Genomic DNA, 23,456 nt, shown 5'->3' with positions numbered 1-23,456 from the left:
ACAACACAACAGGATAGTGCTGATAATTGAAGATAAAAAACATAGAGACAGTAACATTAAATATGGGGGCTAGGAAGTCACATTTAGCAGCCAACGGCCTATGTGGCTTGAGCATTGGTTGAGATGTGTGTATAAAGTTTGGAAGTTAGGCTGTGATCAGATCTTGGAAGGTCTTGCATGGCAACCTGAGGAATGTGAACCTGACTTTCTAGGTCTAGGTAATAAGGAGCCATTGATGATTTTTTAAACTCCGTAACAGTAGAATTGGGCTTCCCAGCTGGCGCTAGTGGTAAAGAACCTGCCTGCCAATGTAGGAGACATAAGAGATGCAGGTTCAATACCTTGGTCTAGAAGAACCCTTGGAGGAGGGCATGGCAACCCACTCCAGTATTCTTTCCTGGAGAATCCCCATAGACAGAGGAGCCTGGCGGGCTACAGTCCTTGGGTTGCAAATAGTTGGAGATGGCTGAGGAGACTTAGCATGCACAACAGTAGAATTCGGTTTGGGATTTAGAAAGGTAACTCATATGGCTCATAAAATAAGCATTCAGAAAGATGAGTTATTTCTGAATTCAGAATTTACATATGACTGATGTTCTCTGAAATTTTGGTAATATGTGATAAATACAATTGTCAATCAGTAAATTTTGATTACATGAAGATACAATGGAAAACTTAAAGACTAGTTAACTGTAGCTCTTGCACTGGAAACAAGTCAGCAAAAAGTAGTAAATACTAAGTGGATGGAGTTCTTCGGTGAAAATTTCCAAAAGGAGTAGTGGGACTGAAATGACTCCCAGCAGCTGGAGAGAAAAAGAGGAGACTACAAATTGCTTGATTTATGAAGGTGAAATTCTATTAAAATTTAAACATATACATGATGACTCTGCATTAATTTTTATCTATGAAATTTTTTTTTCAAATGAATCCTACATAAAACAATGAGGCCCTGAGTCTTGACTATTATGCATCATCTCATGCTTATTTCCAAGTGGTCCTCAAGTCATCCTGTGAAACCCTAGGATCACATAGAATATGGTGTGTGAAAACCACTGCTCAAGTTCAACAAACTCATATTACAGATGAGGAAATTCAAGGAGAAGCTACTTTATGTCAGCACAGTGCTGTATTAATAGGCCCACTGGTCTGAAATGAAAATGTTAGGGTTGGAGTCCCAGCTCTGCCACTTTGACTTTGAGACTTGGACAAGTCAGTTGACTGCTGTTTTGCCTCACTTTTCTACTATAATTCATAAGATTAGAAATTTGGCTTACATAATCTCTGTAAGTTTATTACTGCTGGAAAATTATTTAAGGCCAATAGTGGAAATACTAAGATGTAGTTATCCACGTCTCAGTTTCAGTGTTCTTTCCATGGTACTGAAGTAGGACTGCATTCTCTTTAGAAGACACAGAGAATGGATGCCCTGTATGAAACTTTTATATATCTCTCATAACAAGAGTTCCTACATATCCAGAGTGGATATGCACAACTTCTGGATTCATGGCACTGCGCGAACTATAGACGAATATGTCACCAGGTTTCAGTAACTACTATGTATTTCTGTTTGACATGAACATTGATATTTAATGAAATCTGCCAACTGCTGAATCATACCATTCCTGGAACACTGTTTCTTATCTCCTAGCTTACAAAGCCATAACTTGATAACATAACTGAATAAAACATGAAGCTATGTATCTAAGGTGTGTTTTAACACTGGAAAGGCATCCATAAATAGAACATATATATTCACTTCTAGAAAAGGCATACAATGCATAGACAATTTTACACAAGAATGGGTTTGAAACTAAGATTTATTCATTATCCTTTTGTGGTATCCTCCTTTATTCTGTATACATAACAATATAAGTGTTTCTAATGAATTCTGCTGGCTGATTGACTTTTAATGTTTTTTTATTGAGGTATAGTTGATTTACAGTGTTGCATTAGTTTCTGGTGTATAGCAAAGTGATTTCATTATATATATATGTGTGTGTGTACATGCATGCGTGTGTGTGTGCTCAGTCCTGTTTGACTCTTTTCTAACTTTTCTGCATGAAAAGTATATTGAGGGTAGTTTTATGATATTATTTTGACACTCCATATTTGATAATATAGTCATTTTCAATATTGTTTTTGGACTGGTGATTTTTGCTTTTATTCCTGGATTGTTCTCTACAGAATGACTGTCAATATTGTTAAAGCATTTAACTCTGTATTCTGCTTTTATGTACTATGCTAGTCACTCAGTCGTGTCCAAATATTTGCAACCCCGTGGCCTATAGCCCACGAGGCTCCTCTGTCTATGGGGTTTCCCAGGAAAGAATACTGGAGTGGGTTGCCACTTCCTTCTTCAGGAGATCTTCCAGACCCAGGGACTGAACCTGAGTGTCCTGCATTGCAGGCACATTCTCTACTGTCTGAGCCACCAGGGAAGCTCCTGGAGACATACAATATGAAACATTATTTCATGAATGTAAGTTAAATAAGAAGCAAAGTGACAAAAAATTCCTTAGAATTGCTTTGCTTTGGCTACTCTTGGTCTTAGGAAGGACTGGAATGAACATAATTATATTTTGGTAACCTCAGAGCTTTGATTAATTAACTTTTGGTTGTTAATTAGTAGTACTATATATTCACCTTAGAATTTTAGCATAAAATTTAGTAGAAAACACTTTATCTGTTAAATTACTGTATTAAGTATCTTCCTTTTCTTGAATATCAGAGCTTAATTAGTTATAACAAAGAATAAACACTAAAGCCAACAACATACCAAAATTACAAAACAGATGAAAAGGAGCACAAAATAGTAATAAATATCTGTATTATTCTAATCTCTGAACTTTAATTATATAAAAAGTATGTTATATAAAAGACACACCAGAAACAAAACAGAAAGTTTTTAAAAATTCCTAATATAAAATGTAGAAACTGATCATTAAAAGAAAAACAACTTAAGAAAATGGCTAAGAAGAGGCTGTTCATAGAAAAGGAGATGCAAATTGCCAATTAACATAAAATGATGCTTATCCTCTAGTAGTCATAGAGATGCAAATTTTAGCTATAATGAGGCACAAATTTTCACATATCAGGATTGGTAAAACTGTTAAAAGCTTATGACATCTGGTGCTGGCAAAGACGTGCCAAAATGGACACATTTGCTGGTGGAAGTGTGAATCATTTGTACTGAACATAATGATTTTTAAATGGATATACTATTCCCTTCACCAAGTCACAATTATGGAAACTAACTCTATAAAAATGCAAAAATTAATATAAAAGGAGATAATGTATATATATGGGCTTCCCTAGTGGCTTAGCAGTAAAGAATCTTCCTGCCAACGCAGGAGATGCAGGTTCAATCCCTGAGTTGGGAAGATCCCCTGGAGAAGGAAATGGCAACCCACTCCAGTATTCTTGTCTGGAAAATCCCATGGACAGAGGAGCCTGGCAGGCTGCAGTGCATGGGGTGGCAGAAGAGTTGGACACAACTTAGCAACTAAATAACAATATACACATACAAATACACATACAAAGATGTCAGTTGTAGCACTGTTTGTTGGAACAAATATTGACTTTTTTCATCAATGAGAGAAGTGTTGAATAAACCTCAGAATACACTTAATGTAGATTATGCAGTTATTCAAAAGAGATATTTAATTTAGAATGATAATCATAAAGATCATAATATAAAGTGAAAATAATACATAACAGATTGAAGAGTAATATATATTTTATGATCCTATATTTTAACTGGTAGAGGAACATGCTTTCATAAACCCTATGTATCATTTATGTGTGAATTTTGAATGCACATTACACACATGCATAGTTTTTATTTTTTTTAAGCAAGAAGCATTGAAACATATATATTATCATATGTAAAATTAGATAGCCAGTGGAAACTGGCCGTATGATACAGGGGGCTCAAATCCAGTGCCCTGTGATAACTTAGATGAGTGGGAGGGGGTAGGAGGTGGGAGAGAGGTTCAGGAGTGAGGGGACATACATAAACCTATTCATGTTGCCTATTCATGTTGATATATGGCAGAAAATAGCATAATATTATAAAACAGTTATCTTCCAATTAAAAGTAATTAAAAAATATTCTTATCAAACTGTTAATTTGAATCATCTTGAGGAGGTGATTCTAGTGGGGGCAGTGGAGAAAAATTGGAAAGTTTTTCATTATACACTTTAGTATTGTTTGAATAATGACATGTAAGCAATATAGATGACACAAAAATATTTTTATGTTCAAAACAGTTTAAAAAGTCAACAGATGGAAAAGCTACATCATGCCAACCAAAATCAAAATACCATAATACAAGTAGGGTGAGAAAATACTTTATTGCCCAAACTGGAAGACTTTTAAGAATGCAAGGGGGAGCTAACCAAACAAGCTGTCATTCTGGTATAAAGCGGAATGATCCCATAAAACTGGAATTCAATCTTGGGAATGTAGTCTACAGCATAGTGACTATAGTTATTAATACTGTATATATATTTTGAAAATTGCTAACAGAGTAAATCTCAAGAGTTCTCATCATAGGAGAAAACATTTTAATTATATGTAGTGATGGATGTTCAGAGAAGGCAATGGCAACCCACTCCAGTACTCTTGCCTGGAAAGTCCCATGGACGGAGGAGCCTGATAGGCTGCAGTCCATGGGGTCGCGAAGAGTCGGACACGACCAAGCGACTTCACTTTCACTTTTCACTTTCATGCATTGGAGAAGGAAATGGCAACCCATTCCAGTGTTCTTGCCTGGAGAATCCCAGGGACGGGGGAGCCTGGTGGGCGGCCATCTATGGGGTCGCACAGAGTCCGACACGACTGAAGCGACTTAGCAGCAGCAGCAGCAGCAGTGATAGATGTTAAGCTTACTGAACTAGACTTATAGTGGTGATCGTTTTGCAGTATACACAAATATCTAATTATTGAATGCTTAAACCTAACGTTATATGTCAGTTATGACTCAGTTTTTCAAATGTCTGTGGTTTAATAGAGCTAAGGCAAGAATCTATGATTTCAGTGTATACTGGGCCACTCTTAATGGGATCCTAGGTGGCAAGAGAAGGTTACACTCCTGTCTTGGTATTCACCTTGTCTGGCTAAAATAACCTCTGGCTGGAATGCTGATATTAAATGACACTTTAAAACATTTAAATTCTTAAGAAATCAGATACTGTGCATGCAAGACTAATCACAGATGCAGCCATTAAATGACAGCATGTTAACTTTGTTGGTGCCCCACTTGTCTATGTAAACAAGTCCCTATAAAAAGTTTATTTTGCCAATTTTGTTTTCAAAGAGAAGTGTTTGTGTGTGCATGTGTTTGTACTATATAAAAAATATATTATGGTATGGATATGGATAGTGCTGCTATCATGTATATATTTTATCCATATATGTGGATATGAATAGTGCTACTATAATTATTATAATCAGGGGAAGTATACATATGTATATATATATAATATGTATGTGTATGTGTTTTGAAGTTTTAATTTTAGTGAAGTAGATTATCAGTTATATCCTTCAAGAATCATGCATTTGGAATTTTATATAAAAAGTCAAAGCTTTACCCAAGATCACCTAGATTTTCCCCTATGTTATCTTCTAGGCTTTATTGTTACGTATTTTGGATTTAGGACTGTGATCCACTTTGAGTTATTCTGTGAAGAGTATAAGGTCTGTTTAAATTGTTTTGCATGTGGATATCCAGTTCCAGCACTGTTGAAGGGACTTTGTTCCATTGTATTTTGTCTACTCCTTTATCAAAGATCAGTTGACTGAGTTTGTGGGTTTATTTTGGGCTCTCTGTTGTGTTGCAAATAGATCTGTCTATTCTTTTGCCACTGTCACACAATCTTGATTGCTATAGTTTTTGAGTCAGTTCTATGACTTAATCATCTCTTTCCAAATTGAGTTGGCTATTCTAGATCTTTTGCGTCTCCATATAAGTTTTAGAATCAGTTTGTTGATATTCACATAATAACTTGCTGAGATTGAGTTTATGATAAATCCATAGGACAAGTTGGAATAACAAACATCTTGACAAGGTTGTCTTCCAATCCATGAACACGGATGATCTTTCCGTTTAAGTCTCCTTTGATCTTTCACCAGAGTTGTGGTTTTCTTCATAAAGATCTTGTATATATTTTGTTAGATTTATACCTAAGTACTGTAAACACTGTTGTGTTTTTAACTTCAAATTACATTTGTTCATTGCTGGTATGGAGGAAAACTATTAACTTTTGTCTTACTTTGTATACTGCAACCTCACATAATCATTTATTAGTTCCAGGAGGGTTGTTGTTTCTTTTTTCTGTTGATTCCTTAGGATTGTCTAAGTAAATTATGATGTCATATAGTAAAAAGGACAGTTATATTTCATCCTTCCTACTTTGTAAATCTTTTATTTCCTTTTTGTTTCTTATCAAATCATCTAAGATTTTTGATATAGTGTTGATAAGCAATGATGAGAGGGACATCTTTTCCTTGTTCCTAATTACAGGAAAGTTTGGAGTTTCTCACCATTAAGTATATATTAGCAATAGGATTTTGTAGATGCTTTTATATCAAGTTAAGGAAGCTTCCCCGTAGTCCTTACTGAGGTTTTTATAAATGAATGGGTGTTGAGTTTTTCAATTATTTTTTCCTGCTATTTATAATTTGATCATTTTTTCTTTACCCTGTTAAAGGGATGGATTACATTGATTTTTTTTGACTGTTGAACCAGTCGTGCATGTATAGGTAAATATCACTTGGTTATGGTGTATAATTATTTTATACATTGTCAGATTTAATTTCCTATATTTTGTTGAGGATTTTTGCATCTATTTTCATAAGATATATTGATATGTGATTTACTATTCTTGTCTTATCTTCATTTCAGTTTGGTATTAGGGCAAGCCTGGTCTCATAGAACAAAATAAGAAGTATTCACTCTGCTTCTGTCTTCTGGAAGACATTATAGAGAATAGCTGATTTCCTCCTTAAATGTTTGATAGAAATAATCAGCAAACCCATCTGGGCCTGGTGCTTTAGTTTTGTAAGGTTATTGATGGTTGAACTGCTTTGTTATTGCTGTTCTGTCACTCAGCTGTGTCCACCTCTTTGTGACCCCATGGACTGCAGCACACCAGGCTCCCTTGTTCTTCACTTTCTCCCAGAGTTTGCTCAAACTCATGTCCATTCAGTCAACTATGCCATCCAACCATCTCATTCTGTGCTTGCCCCTTCTCCTATTGCCCTCAATCTTTCCCAACATCAGGGTCTTTTCCAATGAGTTGGCTCTTTGTATCAGGTGGCCAAAGTTTTGGAGTTTCAGCCTCAGCATCAGTCTTTCCAATTAATATTCAGGGTTGATTTCCCTTAGGATTTGATCTCCTTCCAGTTCAAGGGACTCTCAAGTCTTCTCTAGAACCACAGTTCAAAAACATCAATTCTTCAGTGCTCAGCCTTCTTTATGGTCCAATTCTCACATCCATACAGGACTACTGGAAAAACCATATATGGACCTTTGTCAGCAAGGTGATATCTGTTTTTTAATACATTGTCTAGGTTTGTCAATAGCTTTTCTTCAAGAAGCAAGTATCTTTTAATTTCATGGCTGCAGTCACCATCTCTAGTGATTTTGGAGCCCAAGAAAATAGTGAGTTTCCAAATTTTTCCCATCTATTTGCCATGAAGGATGGGACCAGATGCCAGGATCTTCATTTTTTTAATGTTTAATTTCAAGCCAGCTTTAAAGTGGGGAGATGGGGAGGGAAGCATTTTTTAGTCCGTCAATTAAGTCTCAGTCTTTTGATGTGTCTGTGCTCCTGGACTGTAAACTTTACTAGTGCTTCTTAGTGCCTACCAACTTATGTGAGAAAGGATGGACTGATCAGCAAGGACTGACATTGAGTATTTCTCTTACCCCAGATAGGTTAGACTCTGATAAAAATCACAGCAGTTTAGGTTTTGTTTTTCTAATTTCATTTTGCTTTTTTTATGGGCATAGATTTTGTACAAGACAACTTACTTGACGCCTTGGTTGGCATTGTACATTATGGATCACCACCTTCTTAAAACTATCTAGTCCCCTATTTTCCCAACTTTTTGGCTTCTCTGTGTATGCTCTTGGATCTCTGAATGTCAACTTAATGTATTTAAAAGCAAACATTTTATTCACACCATCTCTCCTACTATGCCTTATCTCAGTGAATGGCAACACAGTATATTCTGTTGCACACACCAGAGACCAAGGAATCATCCCTGGTCTGTCAGTATTCATTAACTTTAATTCTCAAATCATGTTTTAATTTGCTTTATATATATTTCTCAAGTCAACTTAACTATTGCTACATTCTTTCCTACCACTGAGTCCAATAAACTATTATTTCAAGCACTGACTATAATAGCCTCCCATTACTTTCTTGAATCCTTCCAAACCATTTATCATGCGGGTATTAACATGATCCTTCAAAAAAGTATTTATCCATTAGTTATTAATTTGAGGATCAAGGCAAGGCTCCTTAACATGTTCTTAAGCCCCTGCATAATCTGGTATCCTCTAGATTTACTGTTTCATATGGAACCAGTGATTTCTCTTGCTTTCTCAGCTATATACTAGCTTTCTTACTCTTTCATTCAGCAGCATATTTGCCATTGTTCCATCTCACTTACCTGAAGCCATAAATGCTGTTTTCTATATCTTTTCACCTCCTCTATTTTCTTTTTCTCTAGTTTACTCATGCTTCAGATCTCAGGTGATGTGTTCCTTTCTGAGGGAAGTCTTCACTGAAGTTCCTAAATAAAATTCTCTATAGGCTTTCATGGTAGCATATACTTTTTATGACAATTATCAACTCGAGATTTTATTGCATTTATTGGATTGATGTCTGTCTTTAATACCAGAAGGTAAATTTCTTAAAGGAAGGAACCATCCGTAATCTTGATCACAGTTCTATCCCCAGTTACTATAAGGCACATGGTAGATGTTCAACAAGTGTTGATTGAAGAATAAATGGATGATGTTTCATTTAAGCTAGGAATTAACTACCAATTCTTACTATAATCTGACAAGCTACCTGACTAATGGTAAAATTGGTAACATTTGAAATAGGATTACAAGAACAATATAGACCTTTTCAAATTTCATACAGATTACAAATTTCATTAAAAAGAAGTTTCACTTTTCAAAGGGTCCTCCAAATGAAACTTTTTATGTCATAAGATTTTGGGGCATGAGTGGGTTGTAATAGTGATAATCAGAAATGGAAGAATATTCTGTAGGGACCAAGTTCATGAGCAGAGTAGTAAGCCATGAGACTAATTCTTTATTTTCTATGTCAAAACCCCAATCCTTAATCCCATATCAACAAAATAGAAGAAGAATAGAAAGGAGGGAGCCATCAGTTATGTAGCTCCCAATGAGAATCATTTCAGTTCAGATCAGTCGCTCAGTCGTGTCCGACTCTTTGCAACACCATGAATCGCAACACACCAGGCCTCCCTGTCCATCACCATCTCCCGGAGTTCACTCAGATTCACGTCCATCGAGTCCGTGATGCCATCAGCCATCTCATCCCCAGTCATCCACTACTCCTCCTGCCCCCAATCCCTCCCAGCATCAGAGTCTTTTCCAATGAGTCAACTCTTCCCATGAGGTGGCCAAAGTACTGGAGTTTCAGCTTTAGCATCATTCCTTCCGAAGAAATCCCAGGGGCTGATCTCCTTCAGAATGGACTGGTTGGATCTCCTTGCAGTCCAAGGGACTCTCAAGAGTCTTCTCCAACACCACAGTTCAAAAGTATCACTTCTTCAGTGCTCAGCCTTCTTCACAGTCCAACTCTCACATCCATACATGGCCACAAGAAAAACCATAGCCTTGACTAGACGGACCTTAGTCGGCAAAGTAATGTCTCTGCTTTGGAATATGCTATCTAGGTTGGTCATAACTTTCTTCCAAGGAGTAAGCGTCTTAATTTCACGGCTGCAGTCACCATCTGCAGTGATTCTGGAGCCCCCCAAAAATAAAGTCTGACACTGTTTCCACTGTTTCCCCATCTATTTCCCATGAAGTTATGGGACCGGATGCCATGATCTTTGTTTTCTGGATGTTGAGCTGTAGGCCAACTTTTTCACTCTCCTCTTTCACTTTCATCAAGAGGCTTTTCAGCTCCTCTTCACTTTCTGCCATAAGGGTCGTGTCATCTGCATATCTGAGGTTATTGATATTTCTCCCAGCAATCTTGATTCCAGCTTGTGTGTCTTCCAGTCCAGCGTTTCTCATGATGTACTCTGCAAAGAAGTTAAATAAGCAGGGTTGACATATACAGCCTTGACATACTTCTTTTCCTATTTGGAACTAATCTGTTGTTCCATGTTCATTTCTAACTGTTGCTTCCTGACCTCCATACAGACTTCTCAAGAGGCAGGTCAGGTACTCTGGGATTCCCATCTCTTTCAGAATTTTCCACAGTTTCTTGTGATCCACACAGTCAAAGACTTTGGCATAGTCAATAAAGCAGAAATAGATGTGTTTCTGGAACTCTCTTGCTTTGTCCATGATCCAGCGGATGTTGGCAATTTGATCTCTGGTTCCTCTGCCTTTTCTAAAACCAGCTTGAACGTCAGAGTTCACGGTTCATGTATTGCTGAAGCCTGGCTTGCAGAACTTTGAGCATTACTTTACTAGCATGTGAGATGAGTGCAATTGTGCGGTAGTTTGAGCATTCTTTGGCATTGCCTTGCTTTGGAATTGGAATGAAAACTGACCTTTTCCAGTCCTGTGGCCACTGCTGAGTTTTCCAATTTGCTGGCATATTGAGTGCAGCACTTTCACAGCATCATCTTTCAGGATTTGAAACAGCTCGATTGGAATTCCATCACCTCCACTAGCTTTGTTCGTAGTGATGCTTTCTAAGGCCCACTTGACTTCATATCCCAAGATGTCTGGTTCTAGATTAGTGATCACATCATCATGATTACCTGGGTCGTGAAGATCTTTTTTGTACAGTTCTTCTGTGTATTCTTGCCACCTCTTCTTAATATCATCTGCTTCTGTTAGGTCCATACCATTTCTGTCCTTTATCGAGCCCATCTTTGCATGAAATGTTCCCTTGGTATCTCTAATTTTCTTGAAGAGATCTCTAGTCTTTCCCATTCTGTTCTTTTCCTCTATTTCTTTGCATTGATCGCTGAAGAAGGCTTTCTTCTCTCTTCCTGCTATTCTTTGGAACTCTGCATTCAGATGCTTATATCTTTCCTTTTCTCCTTTGCTTTTTGCCTCTCTTCTTTTCACAGCTATTTGTAAGGCCTCCCCAGAAAGCCATTTTGCTTTTTTGCATTTCTTTTCCATGGGGATTGTCTTGATCCCTGTCTCCTGCACAATGTCACGAACCTCATTCCATAGTTCATCAGGCACTCTATCTATCAGATCTAGACCCTTAAATCTATTTCTCACTTTCACTGTATAATCATAAGGGATTTCATTTAGGTCATACCTGAATGGTCTAGCGGTTTTCCCTACTTTCTTCAATTTCAGGCTGAATTTGGCAATAAGGAGTTCATGATCTGAGCCACAGTCAGGTCCTGGGCTTGTTTTTGTTGACTGTATAGAGCTTCTCCATCTTTGGCTGCATAGAATATAATCAACCTGATTTCGGTGTTGACCATCTGGTGATGTCCATGTGTAGAGTCTTCTCTTGTGTTGTTGGAAGAGGGTGTTTGCTATGACCAGTGCATTTTCTTGGCAAAACTCTATTAGTCTTTGCCCTGCTTCATTCTGCATTCCAAGGCCAAATTTGCCTGTTACTCCAGGTGTTTCTTGACTTCCTACTTTTGCATTCCAGTCCCCTATAATGAAAAGGACATCTTTTTTGGTGTTAGTTCTACAAGGTCTTGTAGGTCTTCATTGAACTGTTCAACTTCAGCTTCTTCAGCATTACTGGTTGGGGCATAGACTTGGACAACTGTGATATTGAATGGTTTGCCTTGGAGACGAACAGAGATCATTCTGTCGTTTTTGAGATTGCATCCAAGTACTGCATTTTGGACTCTTTTGTTGACCATGATGGCTACTCCATTTCTTCTGAGGGATTCCTGCCCACAGTAGTAGATGTAATGGTCATCTGAGTTAAATTCACCCATTCCAGTCCATTTTAGTTTGCTGATTCCTAGAATGTCGACATTCAGCCTTGCCATCTCCTGTTTGACCACTTCCAATTTGCCCTGATTCATGGACCTGACATTCCAGGTTCCTATGCAATATTGCTCTTTACAGCATCGGATCTTGCTTCTATCACCAGTCACATCCACAACTGGGTATTGTTTTTGCTTTGGCTCCATCCCTTCATTCTTTCTAGAGTTATTTCTCCTCTGATCTCCAGTAGCATATTGGGCACCTAATGACCTGGGGAGTGCCTCTTTTGGTATCCTATCATTTTGCCTTTTCATACTGTTCATGGGGTTCTCAAGGCAAGAATACTGAATTGGCTTGCCATTCCCTTCTCCAGTGGGCTGTAAATAGACAGTAGTTCACTTAGAGCACATGTGACCATGAGTGTCGAATTAGAATAGGCATATCGAAGGCATGTTGGCAAAAACCACACAAAAGTGAACCTTGGGGGAAAAAAATCAAAGAAAATATACAAAGAAAAAGTGAACTAGAAATCAATTTTGTAAGTAGTTATTGTTTTTGAGGAAGGGACTGATATGAATGCAACAGAAAACTTTCCAAGATAGAAGAAAACTATGCTCAATGAAAGAAGATGTAATTCTACAAATGGAAAGGACATTAGGTGTTTCAGGAACAACATAGATAATGTTTTTACTGGAGAATATTGAGTTCATAGTCAAGGTGATCTTGGATTGTCCCTTATTTTTCATTTTCATAATAAATATGAATATTCAAGTATGTCAAGATCCCTTTAATAAACTATTACTGATAAAGTAATTCTGCTATTTTCTAGATCGAAAGATGGATGTGTAAGCTTCTTTCCAACTCTATGATTCTATAAATCTTAGTCTGAACCATCTTTTTCATAGGGCTTAAATGAAAACAACTGCAGAATGCTACTGTAGTTGTTACTCATTTATGTTTATATTGAATTTATTCATAAAATGCAAACTAAAGTTAACTATTCAGTTATAATTGTGACTCCTATAGGAGTCAGCCTTTTATGTCAACCTTTTAAGTAACAGTTTTATCTACTGCTGCAAACATTTGACAAACAAATCACCTGGTACAACATTACCTTTCTGTATCTGCCAAAAATGAGTCTTGTTTAATACATGGAGCAGTGGCTTAACCAATATGGCTTTTCAAATATTCATGTCTCACAATTTATTAAAATGCTCAAAGAAATAGGTACTATTTTATATTATAATATTTGGTAAATTGAAAAATGTCATACAGATTGGCTGCATATTTTTCAATCTGTTTTTTTTTTTTTTGGAGGCACTGCATGGCAAAAACAAGGTTTTCCCAGGTGGCTCAGTGGTAAAGAATCCACCTGCCAATGCAGGAGACGTAGGTTCAATCCCTAGGTCAGAAGATCCCCTGGAGAAGGAGACGGCAACCCACTCCAGTATTCTTGCCTGGGAAATCCTATGGATAAAAGGCCCTGGCAGACTACAGTCCATGGGGTCGTGAAAGAGTTCGACATGACTTAGCAACTAAACAACAATAACATGGCAAAAACAAAATGCATGTCTTATCAGAGAGAAATGTATGAATGATTTATTGTCCTTCTTGAGGTTAAATATAAGTCAATAGGAAAATGAGAGAACGTTGGAGAACATTAATTCTCCACTATCTTTTCAGGAATGTGTATTAATATAATGGCAACATGAGGATAGTTATAGAAAAATATATCTATTTGCACTTGAGGTATTTTCAGAATGACTAGGATGGTTGGTGCTAATAAATCTTGTTTATATAAGCACACTTTTACAAACATAACAAATGATGTACAAGTGTCAAACAATACAGCATCTGCCCTTTATATCAAATGGCACAAAAAAAATGCAACTTTTTTTTTTTAATCTTTGTTTTCCCATTAAGCTTGGCAGAGAACCTTGTACACTGACCTGTAGGAAGTGCTGAATGGTTAAATGAATGATTACATGTTCAGGCTGTATAATTCTTACAGGCAAAATAGATAATATATACATTTAAAGTCAGGATAAACGCAGAGACTATTTATGCTTTTCACAGGTGAGAAGACTAATGCATATTTTTCTGAGAGCCAGATGAAGATTAGAAGCCCATGATTAAATCCTGCCATTACTCCAAGTTTTGTCTGTTTCTTTGATGACAACACATAGGTTAAGATTGCTTGATAGCAGCTTTGATTATGATGGAATTGCTAGCTTGCTGGACAGAGCTAGTCCAATCCTGTGCATAAAGAATCTGAATCCTTAGGAAATTCTAATATGTCAGCTGTATTCTGGATTCAGGTAATCCCCACCTTTGAAAGATAAGAAATTCCTTAGATAAGAAAAATGAGAATGTGCCAGTCTGCCTTCCCACTCCTACATGACAATACACACATTCAATCTCACTTTTTCACAGCAAAATTCTACCTCAAACATCACCAACCGGATTAAAATGTTGTAGAATGAATTTCAACTTCACTCTGTCAAGTAAATTATTCTTAATTCCCTTTGTCGCTGTTTGATTGTGCCAGGAAACTGGACCAAATAACTGCTTAAATTAATCTCAACTTCATGATTTCAAAATTTATAGTGTTTCCTATATAGTGAAAGACTCCTTTTGACCCCATGGACTGCAGTCTGCCACGCTCCCTTGTCCATGGAATCCTCCAGGCAAGAATACTGGAGTGGGTTGCCATTCCCTTCTCCCATATAGTACAACTCCTATATAGTAGAACTACTATAATAGATACTTTCATTACCCCCTCCCAAGAACCAGTTTCTCTCATTTCTTGAATTAAGCTATGGAGTCTAGAGAAGCTCTTTTTAAGGGTTTGTGTATATACTTGTTTATTCTTCAAATATAGAAAATTATTTTTCCTGCCTAGTCAGCTGAGCCAGGTTGTTTTCCTAAAAATGCACATATAAATACCAAATATCATAACATTGTTATTTTTATAATTACAACATACTAGAAAGGTCCCCAGTTTAACCATATTATTTTATATTATTTATTACAGGACAACATGATAAACTTTGATAGCAATTGCCTGAATAACGAACCTAACTTTTTTAAAAAACATTCATGTGATGATAATAAGGTAATGATAATTATTTGGAGTTTATATGTCATTTTAGCTTGATATCATAGAAGTTTATATTTCCTGTATCTGTTTATTATATTGATTATTAATGACATAGTCTTTTGGTTCTAACCTGACAATTCCCATTGATATATTGTTATATTGTGGTCTTTCATACTTTTATTTTACAAATTGCCCTATACTTATTTGATAAATATTCCTTTCAATTTTAGCATTGTGTTTTTCACCTTGAAAACAGTAGAACTGCTGAATTCAAAGATACACATCTCAGTTCTGAAACATTTATTCAGGAAAATGCTTGTCAGAATGATTGCTTGCATATACACACATAATTGATGGGCATAATTTAGTTTTATGCATTTTAAAATTTTTTCTTTCAATATTTTCTTATCTTCAAATCATTACCTCCTCTATTTGGTGTAATGTTACAATTTACAGAATTTTGAATAAAAGTTTGTGTCATCTCTTTCTTCAGAAACTAGTGTGCTATTCAAGTCTTTTCGAAACTCACAATAACTGAGTTAACCTCATGGCATTTGAGTGTATCCATAAATTCCTAAAAAAAATTCCTTAAAGTATTTGAAACATTTGTTTTAGGAAAATAGGCCCTTTATTATTGCCAGTTATTCATCCATATCTCCAAAGAGGCAAATACAGTAATAATAAAAATCACACATACCTTTTATTACTGCTGCTTTCAGAAGCGCTCTCCTTTAGTTATCTTGTTTAAAACTGAATAAACTTATGTGCTCACTCATAAGCGATAAGATCATACATAACAAAGAAAAGAGAGTTTAAAAAGTCACATAATCATTAAACTGAGTTCTAGGCACTTTAGGCTGTCACCTGGGAGCTAAACAGTTTCAGTTTAATTGCTCATCAGTCATGTGATTAACTGGAATAGAAGAAAAGTGGGGTGGAGGTGGGGCATTATTTGGCAATACAGTTCTGGCTTTAGGCTCTTTAGAAAAGCTTGCTATTTCTTAATATTTTATTTGAACCACAGCCCTTCTGATGTTTTTTCTATAATAGGAAGCTTCATTTTTAAATCGTGCTGCTCGAAAGTTGAAGCAATTCCTTAAAATGAATATCAGTGACGATTTCAAGCTTCACCTATCAACAGTTTCACAGGGCACACTGACCCTGCTGAACTGCACCAGCAAGGTAAGCTGAGGACTATTTACTTTGAGCCAAAATATAAACTCCTCCCGTGATAGGATACTATTATTCTCTGATGATCATAAGCATTAGCAGAAAAATCCAAGTGCTTATAAGAAAACTAAAATGCATTTACTCAATTCTAGAAGAGGAAAATTTCAACTTGTAAAGTACCTATTCCTCTTTTGACTAGGGCAAAGAAGTCATTTATAAAAGGGGACTAAAAATAAAAAAGGGTAACACTGTAAATCAACTATACTTCAATTAAAAAAGGAAAACAAATCAATGAAAGAAAATAATAAATAGTATTGCCATGGGCGTCCCTCATAGTTCAGTTGGTAAAGAATCTGCCTTCAATTCAGGAGACCCTGGTTTGATTCCTGGGCTGGGAAGATCCACTGGAGAAGGGATAGGCTACCCACTCCAGTGTTCTGGCCTGGAGAATTCCATGGACTGCCTAATTCATGGGGTCACAAAGATCGGACACAACTGAGCAGCTTTCACTTCACATTGCCATAGTAACTTTCAAGGAGGCTAGTGACGAGGATGGTGAATTTTTATTTCTAGAATATCTTAATTTTAATCCATTTATGTACACATTTGTAAGAACTCAGAACCTATAAAAATTCATCAAACATTTAACAAATATCTTTTTATATAAAATTTGAGTGTATTTATGTCCAACAATTTTCAGTTTTTTTGCCTCAATAATTTTGATAAGTACAGGGCTAATTTTTTCTACTTCTCTATTAGCAGTTATGAAATATAACCAATAAAACAAAATTTGGAAGACATTATCTTGGGACTAGACAACAATTTCTTCACCTGCAAAGTGGAGAAAAATATAGTATCTGCATTATAGGATGCTGAAAAGGTTAAGTGTTAAATGATATAATGCATATAGCATGCATGCATGAGAGCTCAGTCATGTCCAACTCTTTGCAACCCCATGCACTGTTGCTTGCCAGGCTCCTCTATCCATGGGATTATCCCATCAAGAACACTGGAGTGGGTTGCCATTTCCTCCTCTAAGCGGTCTTCCTGACCCAGGGATCAAATCCGTATCCCCTGCATTGCAGGTGGATTCTTTACCACTGAGCCATCTGGAATGCCTGCTTTGTACTAAAAAGCTTCAATAAATTTTTATTATTACTATTATTACTTTACTCTTTCTTTAGGAATTTTACCAGCTGCCATATAAAGCCAAAATATATATTAAAAAATTAATCTTATATTTAACAGTTTTATGATAGAAAAAGGATTGTTTTTTAAAAAAATTTAATACTAGTAGTTGCCCACAGAAGGTAAAATGTCATGATTGTCCTTGAGCCCTACAGACAGTGAGGAAAATACATGTTGGACCTTAATAAGTTGAACTATTTCATTTATCATCATGGTTATTTACTTCATGCAAGCCAGCCTCCTCCTGGTGGTGTTTTTGCCAAGCTTATTTCCAATCTTGTCCACTTACTCATGTTAATTTCTTATATAGAATTTCTTCTGTTCTGTTTTCTATATACTTGATCTCTCCTGTTCTATCTATACATCCTTCAAGGCAAAGTTTAAGATTCATGAAGAGCTTATATTTCAGCTCTTAATCCTTACTTATAACAAATGATTTAAAGTACAGTCAGCAGGAGAAGGAGAGGGAAGGACTAACTGAGAAAGTAATATTGACATATATATACACTATCATGTGTAAAACTGGTAATTAGTGGAAAGCTTCGATACAACACAGGGAGCCCAAGTCTGGCACTCTGTGATGACCTAGAAGGGTGGGATGGGAAGGGGTAGGGAGGCTTCTGAGAGAGGGGATATATATATATATATATAAAATTATGACTGATTCACGTTGTTTGGCAGAAACTGATACAACATTGTAAAGCAATTATTCTACACTTAAAAAACAAAAAAAATAAGGAGGATGACATAAAAAAAAGTACAGTCAGCCTGTCATATCTGTTGGTTCTGCATTCTCTTATTCAACCAACTGTGGATCAAAAATATTCAAAAAAAAAAATTCCAGAAACTTCCAAAAAGCAAAACTTAAAATTTGTCAAGCCACATTTACAACTATTTATGCCACACCTACATTGTGTTTACAACTACTTACACAGCATTTACATTGTATTAGGTATTATAAGTAATCTAGAGATGATTTAAAGTCTACAGGAGGATGTGCCTGGTGATAAGCAAATTCAATGCTATTTTATATACGGAACTTGAGCATCTGTCCTTGGATTTTGGTATCCACCACGGTCCCAGAACCAATCCCCCTACAAATACAGAAGGGTTACTGTACTATCTTATGCAGGAATGAGAAGTTCATTTCATGTTGCTTACAAATGCAATTGCTTAGTAATGCCTTATGTTGAGTATAAGTTTCAAGTCAGGGCTTAACTGAAAAGACTGCAGAGCAAACTAGCAATCTCACCTCTTGGAATAGGAAGGGTTAAAGGTCATAGATATGCTGTATGTTTGCAATTCTTTCTCTTGTGTGAGGAACTTTGCATGGATCACCATGTTCCAAAATCAACTAATTTTAGAGAGAGAAATAACACAAAAATTTAAATCTTGATATTAAAATAGTTACAAAATTAACTGATACAATCCACTTTTTTCTTGTAATGAGAAGACAAGATATTAAAGATGGTTAACTACATTGAATTTTCTTCATGAGTCAGGCATGCTACAAGCTTTTTATTGTTGTGTATTTCATCTTGCTTCTGATGGGTAAAGTTTAATAAAATTTATGGTTAGGATTTAACAACTTAGTGCAATATCATTTTCATGTTGACTGAAATGCTAGTTTTGTCTCTGTCAGTATACCCTTCCATGTTTGTTTTTCAGATCTCACAGCAATTAACACAGTGCTGGATACATGTGCAAAATTATGAGTCTAGGTTATTTGGAGGACTAACCTTTCTTGTTTCTCCCTTTTCTCTGATATTTCATAATATTTCTAAATGAAATTAGTATTCTGCCATACTAACAATTTAGATTCTCAAGTAGATTACATGAGCTGAAGGTAATATGAAATTTAGCAGTTATAATAATGGAAGGAGTAATTAAGGACTAATAATCAATATTATAAATATGACTTTGTTTTTAAGGGTAAAGGAAGAAAACCACCTTCCCTGGGTGAAGCTCAACCCACTAAGAATTTGGTAAGAGTTACCACACCCTCCAGATGTTTGCCTTCAACAGCTTGAAATAACTCCAGCATCCTGATACAGCTCAGCCCTGTTAAGGAAACAACAAAGTAGAAGTCCTCATACATGACAAGCTTTCAAAATAAATGAATCAGGAGGGCCGTAAGGCCAGGCCTCAGAGCAGCACTCTGTAACCTTTGGGTGGTGGGCTGGAGCCAGTGTGCGCCTCTCTTCCCAACTCCATGTTCTATGTTGTCGTTTTAGTAGTTTGGTACTGTCTACAGGCATGAGGGGGCTTCTTAGATGACATTAGTGGTAAAGAACCTGCCTGCCAACGCAGGAGACGAGACGTGGGTTCGATCCCTGGGTCAGGAAGACCCCCTGGAAGAGGGCATGGCAGCCCACTTTAGGTTCTTGCCTGAAGAATCCCATGGACAGAGGAGCCTGGCAGGCCACAGTCCCTGAGGTCGCAAGAGTTGGACACGACTAACAGCTTGTGCGCACACATGGGCTGGAGACCATGCAAATTGGCAGAGGCCAATGTGAAGGCAAACATCTTTTCTATCAGCTTTTCGCTCAACAATTTCTGAATGTTTCTCTTTGAATTGTTTCCTTTTATAAATGGTTGGTTTTGAAAATAGTCATTATAATATTGGTAAAGGAGAAGTGAGATACCACTTAGAAATTGGACCTCTTTAAACTGCATTTTTAAAAACCACTATTTTAAAATTAAAAGAAGCTAGGGAAAATGTCAGAGCATTGATTTTTTAAAAAAGAAAATTAAAACCTCAATAGGTAATAAGCAAAGGACATGACCAAACTATATAGAAAAAAATAAACTAGAAAACAAGATACAAATAAAAAAAGTGACCTTAGTAAAGAAATGCATATTAAAAATGAGGACCCTTTTTAAATCTATTTTAATCGTACAGATTATACAATATATTAGTGTTGTTGTTTTGTTGCTAAGTCATCTGCCAGTCTCCTCTGTCCATGGGATCTCCCAGGCAAGAATACTGGAGTGGGTTGCCATTTCTTTCTGCAGGGGATCTTCTTGACCCAGGAACTGAATTCATGTCTCCTTCATTGGCAGGCAGATTCTTTACTACTGAGCCACCAGGGAAGCCCATACACTATATACTGTATACGTGTAATAGGACATGAATACTCTATATTATATGTACACACATTCTATTAGATTGTTACACAAAATTATATAGCAATATGCAAAATATTTAGGAATGAAAAAGAATATTTCACTAAATGTGACAATGATATATTAACTAGAATGAGGCATGGAAAAATACACACACCTGGTTCATGACAGTGATAGACTCTTTTTTCACATTTCCATTATTACGTTATTTGACCACTCTGTGTGTGTTAGTCATCAGTCGTGTCTGACTCTGTGTCTCGATGGACTGTAGCCCCACTAGGCTCCTATGTACATGGAATTTTACAGGCAAGGATACTGGAGTGGGTTGCCATTCCCTTCTCCAGGAGATCTTCTCAGCCCAGGATAGGAGTATGGAAATCCCTTACTCCTCAGAGAAGCAGAGTGAGTCTGCACACCCTGACACTCAGGAAGCCCTAGGTATTCCAACTTAAAGTGGAATAGTTGAAATGAGTAGTATCAATATACGGAGTGCTTCTCGCTAAGGGAATTTGGAAAGAAAGTTTAGAAAAAGGAGATAACACCTGTGTGCCTGAAGTTACAGACATAAAATCATGTTTATTTGTCTTTTTAATGAATGTTTAATCTTGGTCTACGTAGAAAAGTCATGAAATGTTCATGTCTATGTATTTCAAGTCTGCTAGTCACATAAACTTCAGTTTATACTTTTTAAAGATATTTTGGTATATGACTTTTTTATTTTACTTCCTCACACCCCTCGCTCTCTGTTCTGTACAGGAATCTTGCATCCAAACCCTGAGACATTAGTTAATTCAGAGGCATTAATTCACTTCTCAGACATCCAGAGTCCACATCTCAGGGACTAACAAAAATATAACTGAGGATACGCAGAGCTGCTCTCTTTTATGTCTATTACATCTGAGGTGTCTTTTCTCCACTTCCTGTAGGTTGTACAGGTAGCCCTTTTGAAGATTTTTGACATAGCCATCTTCTTGGTCTTCTGACTTTCAAAATAAAGTCATATTCCCTGCCTCAAAAAAAAAAAAAAAAAGTTCTGGGATCCTCAATACAAAGAATATTAGAAATCCTCCTTCATGTTTACCTTTGAAATCTGTCCTCTAATCTTTTAAATGAATTAAGAGTATGTGTTAGTGTTACTAAATATATAATTGAAAGAAATCTGAATGTGACCAAACTAAAAATAGGACAGACAAGCTCAAGACCCAATCTACTACAATTACTTGATTATGTGACCATGGCAGATTACTTACCCTGTTTGCATCTCAGTTTCCTGAAATGTGAAAGGTGAAATCATCAATTTTATAGTTACTAAGTAGATGAAATAATATATGTATAGCACTGAGCTCAGTACCTGACCTAGAAAACACCTAATAATTGGTTGCTATTGAAATGAAGAAATTACCCTGTAGTAATTCACTTCTCAGGCATCCAGAGTCCACATCTCTGGGACTCATGAAAATATAACTGAGGGTACGCACAGCTACTCTCTTCTACGTCTGTTACATATCAGGTGTCTCTCCACTTTCTGTAGGTTGTACAGGTAGCCCATTTGAAGATTTCTGACAGAGTAGGAAAGCTAGCTTATGAGGCAGGCATCTTCCATTCTCTAGTGAAGACTAGGGAACAAACTTAATTGGGATATATATATTAATAAGGATATATCCTTACTAATCATCTTTGCCAAAATAAACTGAATATTTTCAGTATTATTTCTTCCATAAAAATATTTTTCCATTGAAAAAAAAAACTCAGTTGAATAATGTACAGATTTGTCTCACAAAAGTTTAAACAGTACTCTTATGTCCACTTATGTTGCACTGGTAAAAATGGTGGCCACCTGACATAGCTCTTTAATCCTAAATTTTAAATCATAACAACCTTGTATATCCTACACATCAATGACTGCAGCTAGGAACCATAATTTTAAAAAATGTCATTCAATGTTCTCCTTTTTTAGATTCTTTTGATGTGGACCATTTTTAAAATTTGCTACAATAATGCTTTTATGTTTTGTTTTTTTGGCCACAAGCTAAGGATCCTACAAGGCTCGTAGGATCTTAGCTCCCTAACCAGGGATCGAACCAGTACACCCTATACTAGAAGGCAAAGTCTTAACCACTGGGACTACCAGGGAAGTCCCAAGATTCTTCTTTTTAATTACGAAATTGTTAGTATAACCTAGTATAGTGGAAACAGATTGAAAGTTTTGCAATGTGTATCTTTACTAAAATGTGAACTTAAAACCTTTTTTTTTATATATTTCTCTAGGAAGAGAATAAATCTTTAAAGGAACAGAGAAAACAGAATGACCTGTGTTTCCTAAAGATACTACTACAAAAGATAAAAACTTGTTGGAATAAAATTTTGAGGGGCATTACAGAACATTGAAAATATGGAGTAGCAATATAAAACCTTGAGCTTTATTTGTATCCTCCAAGAATCTATCTGCTCATGCAATTTTTGAGGGCAGAATGCCTCCTGGAAGTTACTGAATGCATCCTGGTTAAAACAGATTACAGCAACTGAGAAATCCTTACCAGATGATGGACCTAAACAATGGAAACCAAATGCTGCAATCAACAAAACTATTTCACACGTATGAGGACATATATTAATTGGTATCAATTCTGAACAGTTTAAGACAATCCATGTAAGGTATTAGTTTAATAATATTTTTTAAATGTGTTTAAAATCTTCAGAAGATATATCAAAGATATATAAATTCTGTGAAG

The 23,456-nt window shown here is 36.2% G+C and overlaps 1 protein-coding gene across 5 annotated transcripts in view; it reads left to right on the top strand.

Moving 5' to 3' along the window:
- The window catches only part of IL7 (interleukin 7), a 59,162-nt gene extending 36,050 nt beyond the window's left edge, over positions 1-23,112 (top strand). For 2 of the 5 annotated variants that reach the window (XM_068983977.1, XM_068983979.1), the window contains exons 3-6: positions 15,175-15,255; positions 16,291-16,422; positions 19,530-19,583; positions 22,993-23,112. In XM_068983977.1, coding sequence (XP_068840078.1) covers positions 15,175-15,255; positions 16,291-16,422; positions 19,530-19,583; positions 22,993-23,112 — 387 coding nt within the window. The remainder of the gene's footprint in view (positions 1-15,174; positions 15,256-16,290; positions 16,423-19,529; positions 19,584-22,992) is intronic. The other 3 variants (XM_068983981.1, XM_068983980.1, XM_068983982.1) reach the window with 3 other exon arrangements.
- The last annotated feature ends 344 nt before the right edge of the window (positions 23,113-23,456 follow it).

The sequence above is a fragment of the Capricornis sumatraensis genome, chromosome 11 (genome assembly GCF_032405125.1).
Source record: "Capricornis sumatraensis isolate serow.1 chromosome 11, serow.2, whole genome shotgun sequence".
NCBI classification, from domain to species: domain Eukaryota; kingdom Metazoa; phylum Chordata; class Mammalia; order Artiodactyla; family Bovidae; genus Capricornis; species Capricornis sumatraensis.
Note: the sequence above shows the minus strand (reverse complement) of the source record. Positions and strands in the feature narration are given on the sequence as shown.